At 48.1% G+C, this 5,279-nt stretch overlaps 1 protein-coding gene across 2 annotated transcripts in view; it reads right to left on the reverse strand.

The window, feature by feature from the left end:
- The window catches only part of DDX10 (DEAD (Asp-Glu-Ala-Asp) box polypeptide 10), a 184,870-nt gene extending 179,947 nt beyond the window's left edge, over positions 1 to 4,923 (reverse strand). For both annotated transcript variants that reach the window (XM_014966204.1, XM_014966203.1), the window contains exon 1: positions 4,860 to 4,923. In XM_014966204.1, the coding sequence (XP_014821690.1) occupies positions 4,860 to 4,915 (56 nt within the window). In that variant the 5' untranslated portion in view covers positions 4,916 to 4,923. The remainder of the gene's footprint in view (positions 1 to 4,859) is intronic.
- Positions 4,924 to 5,279: the final 356 nt, after the last annotated feature.

The raw sequence follows: 5,279 nt of genomic DNA on the forward strand, positions 1-5,279 counted from the left end.
GCTCCCCCAGCATATCATTACTGTGCAAGAGATCCACCATCCCCCATTGCCCCACTTATCTGGATCCACTTTTCTGATGCCTTTTTCTTACTGGGATGCCCAAAACTGGAGGCAGCATTTTTCAGGGGGGGGAAGAAAAAAAAAAAAAAACACTTTTAGTAAGATACTGTGGCATACAAGCATGGTTTAAAATTTCTACAATGCAGTGCACCACAAGCCCCAGATATCACTTGCAATTAAAACTCACACTAAGCATTTCACATACAGCATCTCTAGAAACAGAACTTCCGTAACTGCCTTCTCCAAAATTGTCCCAGTCAGACAACTGCCAGTAGAGATTATAATAAAATATCTATCGCAAAACACAATCAGCCAATTATTTCATATTTCTGTGTGGTTGCAACAAGTACCAAGTTTGTGATTCATGCACGCTAAGCATAAATTCATTTTCCTGGGAATATCCACAGAGGAGTAGTTTGGTTTTGGAGGCTACTGCAAATGGAGTAGCGATAGTCATATCCCATAAAATGAAACTCATAGGTGTTACCTCCCTTCTTTTTTAGCCATTCTGGCCTAAGAAAAGAAGATATTCCTATGCTGCAAAGTAATTATCTTCCTGAAAAAGAGATCATCTGCACTTGCAACAGTTTAACCCTTATGGCTCTTATCCATACAGGCATACTCCTTCATCTGCAAGGACCACAGGCGAACGCTGCTGGCAGCCTCCCTGCAGCCTACAGCCTTACTAAACTGTCCTTTTCCCATCTACGTTTTCAGATCCCTTGTAGCAACGAGGATGAAGCATATTCCAGTATGAGATCAGACACCACAAAGCAGGTAAATGTTCTGTAGAGCAAAGGCCTGGTAAAGAAATGCTTCAGGAGATAACTTCAGACAAGCAGCACATTTCTCCCCCACACCACTTTTCCATTTTGACTCTACAGTGCCAGAATCAAGATTTTTTTGCATATACTTAGCACTAGGTTATACAATTAAGAGATTAATGACTCAAAGTGAACTCAAAGACCCCATGAGAACCAGTGGAACAACGCTGGGAAGGAGCCCCAGTAAAGTCATCACTGCACACCGAGTTAAAGCACCCTGACCCAGCTCCTCCCTGGGACCACCAGAGGAGAGCAGTCACCTCATGGCTCTGGGGTGAACCCCACCAAGGAACCAGTGAGGCCACCCCCTCCCCAGAAGGCCCTGCAGACTGGTGGGGGTCAGCATCTGCTGGGGAGGAGGTCTCACAGGGGGCTGCATGGGAAAAGCATTTGGGGGCATTGTACAACTTCTTATCAGGTGTTTTAAGGGGATTGTGGGAAAGTGCAAGACTTGTCATGGGACATTTAGGGGAAGGATGAAAGGCAGGGAAAGGGAGGGATCAAAGTGGACTGGGGAGGAACCAGTGTGAGAAAATAGAGGGGAAAGGACATAAAAGTGGCTGGTTCTGGGTAACCCCTGGCTGGTCAGTACATTCATCTGACTGAGCTCTGCATCTGATCACCACAGTCTAGTCTACAGTCTTACCAAATATTAGTAATAAATAATTATTGCTGCTATGATGTAAGAATAATAATTACTCTTACATTCTCTCTACCCACTTTCTGTGTGGGTACACCCTCTATTCAGAGCCCATGTGAGAGACCACCAGCACCCTTCAGGCCAGGCAGGTGGGCAGCAGCAGGAGAGCCGAGTGCCCCCCTGGAGGACCACGAGCCTCAGGGGCTGGAGGTGCTGGTACTGGGGAAACTGGGGCCTGAGGCTGCTCTGGGGCAGATGGAGCTAAACCCAGCTACCAGAGAGACCCATTTTACATCTGTTGAGTATTTCACCACCAGACGTTAACCCAATTCACACAGAGAAGAACGGCACCTGCTGCCCGTGCTGTTCACACATTCACCTGTGGCTGAACACACACGTGTGCACACACGCACACCTACCGGGAATACACACTCACCTTGCTGCAGGCTGGACTGGGAGACCCAAAACTGCAACAATCTTACATCTATCTGATTGTCCGCCTATACCCTGAAGCTCACCAGATTCACCAATCTCTAGCACTTGGTATACTTAATTTTTTAGAGCTGTCCTACAGGGTACAAACATACTAAAAAAGTAGTTCATTGTCCTGACACCTACTAATTTACCTCCCTGCATGCATCCACCACTATAACATACTTGAGAGCTGTTAACTATACATACACACACACAAAGCCCCCAAGAGCATGTGCTTGAGTCCATGTCCAAAAATTTTGAGATGTCAAGTAGAGATCTTAAGAAAAATGCAATACTTTCACGTCTGCTCCAGCTTATAGGAGATTATCAAAAGATGTGTACAGCTTCCACTGGCAAAGTTCACAACAATCAAGAGCAGCAGGAAAGAAAAAAAACCACAAAACTCAGAAGAAAAAAAAATTAAGAAAATTAAGAGACTACTGTATCTATAAAGCCCGAGCAGATGAAGAGGAAGGTAGACTACACAGCTTTGAATTCATACTGACTAGCATCCATAAACTGAGATTTCCAAACATCAGTACATTTCTAATAGGTATCATTTCTCTCTAAGGGACTCCTGAACAGAAGTCTCCCAACACAGGGACCAAGCAAAACGGTCTTCAGACATTCCTGACAACTCGTGATAACAATTCCAGAGAAGGCCTCAAATGAAGAGCTACTGAGCTGTCAGATCAACCTTATATCTCCTTGAAGCGCTAAACCTTCTGCAGGCTCTGCCAATTATAGAAAACTAAACTACTTTTTTCCTGAGGGTTTACAGCTGTTTAAAACACCTAGATCATAACACTACTCTTTTCAGTCTAGTTCTCTCTAGTAAAAACAAAAAAAGTAATTTAGCGCATGAATTTGATCTCTAGATAAAAGGAAGTTAACACCTTTATTAAAACCCAGTTCTGACATATTTCAAGACAAAGCTCTTGCAAGGTAGATTTCAAACTTTCACTGTGTCCTAGCAGAGCAATTAAAACTTCTGTCAAACATTACTTTGAAATCTTAAAGTTGAATTATTTTTACAAAACCTACTTGTGCTGAGAAGCACATATATTAAGATAGTACATTTCGGGGTGGGGGGGAAACTATCAGAAGCCACCAAAAAAATGTCCTTTTTTCAACTTTCACAAATTGGATTTTCTGAGAAATATTTCCAGATTCCTTTGATAATTTTGAAGATATTACGTATCCCACACAACACTACATATCGGGGTGGTTCCCAGTCTTATTATTTTGCATGCTAAAGGATCCCAAGTCAGGGATGTATACAGGTTCAGTTTAATTTCAACCAAGAGACTGTCCATGTAGGAAAACAGTATGCCTACAAGAGGGAAAATTATCTTACTAATATCAAAAAAGAATTCAAGCAAACTGTTATGTGAAACTAAATGGATAGATTTTAATCTCTTTAAATTTTTTAGCTTTTAGGTTTTGACACATGAAATGGGCTACTGCAGCAACGTGAAATTGTCCTAAATAATTAAGGCTGCTTTGAGTATTTCAGCAGTCAACATCTAAGCCGTTATCCACAATTATAGTACTTTCTGCTAATCAGTATAGCTCAAAGCCAGCCACCTCCCAGAGAAATTCAAGGGAATCTAGGTGACAAAACCAACACCACTGACCCTGGCTCTCATATTCAAATACTTATTTCCTGACCTAAGGTTAAACAATACACTCTTCTGGTGTGACGTTTGCCTGTAGGACATCTTCTACAGAGACAAAAGTGTCCCATCTCCAAGAGCAAGACATCCATGCTGCCTGGTCAGAAGGGAGAGGTGCTGTTCAGTTACAATCATTCCCAACATCTGCGTCAACATCTGGTGAGGGTGCTCCAGGAGCACAAGTTTTATAAGGAGAGGCTGAGGGAGCTGGGGTTGTTCAGCCTGGAGAAAAGGAGGCTGAGGGGAGACCTTATCGCGCTCTACAACTACCTGAAAGGAGGGTGTAGAGAGGTTGGGGTAGGTCTCTTCTCCCAAGTCACAGGCGACAGGACTAGAAGCAATGGCCTCAAGTTGTGCCAGGGGAGGTTCAGGTTAGATATTAGGAAAAATTTTTACACAGAAAGGGTTATCAAGCATTGGAATGGGCTGCCTAGGGAAGTGGTTGAGGCACCATCCCTGGAGGTGTTCAAAAGACGGGCTGACATGGTGCTGGGGGACATGGTTTAGTGATTTTTATTTTATTTTTTTTTTGTCAGAGTTAGGTTGATGGTTGGACTAGATGATCTTGAAGGTCCCTTCCAACCTAATGATTCTAGTATTCTATGATTCAATCTCCTCTCAACCAGACTCCCCTCCCGAAGGCCTCACTTCACTACCCGCCCTGCTCCTCAGCCATCTCCACCCGGGACCACTGGGACTGAGGTCACCACCCTCTCCTCCCCTGCCTGGGGGCAGAAAGGGAAGGAACTGAGGTTCACTCCTGCCTCATGGAGGTGAAGGCCCTGCTGCCTGCCACTGAGCATTGTCACCCAACAAACCTGGGGTGACAGCCAGAGGAAAGCCCTACACCCTGCTGACATGGGGTGCTCCCTACCCTACCCAGAACTACCCCGTTCCTCCTCCTCTCCACAGACCCCACACCTCCTCCTCCTCCTCACAGTTCCCCCCTGTCCTCGCCCTGCTCCTGCTCCCCCTCGCCCCCCGGCCCGGCCCGGCCCCGCAGGACCAGCCGCCCACCCCCGCCGTACCTGGGGGTAACGCTGCACCAGGCGCTCGATCCCCTCCCGCTCCACCTGCCACTCGGGCCGCTTCCTCTCCTTGCGCTGCAGCCGCAGCCTCTTCGTCCGCCGGGTGTATTTCTTCTTCCAGCGCTCGAAGCTGCGCACCGGGTCCATGGCCGCCGACCCCCGACCGCTGTCCTCGCTGCCGGCCCGGCCCATGCTGCCCCCACCGCCCCGCATGGGACTCACACGGCGTCGGGGCGGGGCTGGGCGCAGACGGAGCGCGTCACCCGGACGCGCCGCCGGAGGAGGGCTCCGCTCGGCTCGGACCGCCCCGCCCGCTCCGCTCCGCTCCGCCCCGCCTCGCCTCGGTTCGGCCCGTCCCGCCCCGCTGCGCCCCGCTCCGCTCCGCCCCGCCTCGGCTCGTCCCGGCTCGGCTCGGCTCGGCTCAGTGCCGGCTCGTCCCGGCTCGGCTCGGCTCGGCTCGGCCCACCCAGTACCGGCTGAGGCGACCTGCGCTTTCCCTCACCTGTGGGAGGGTTCCAGTGTCTCACCACCCTCAAAGTGAAAAGTTTATTCCTAATATCCAATTTACATCTGCTAG

The sequence above is a fragment of the Calidris pugnax genome, unplaced genomic scaffold (genome assembly GCF_001431845.1).
Source record: "Calidris pugnax isolate Ruff unplaced genomic scaffold, ASM143184v1 scaffold20, whole genome shotgun sequence".
Taxonomy (NCBI): domain Eukaryota; kingdom Metazoa; phylum Chordata; class Aves; order Charadriiformes; family Scolopacidae; genus Calidris; species Calidris pugnax.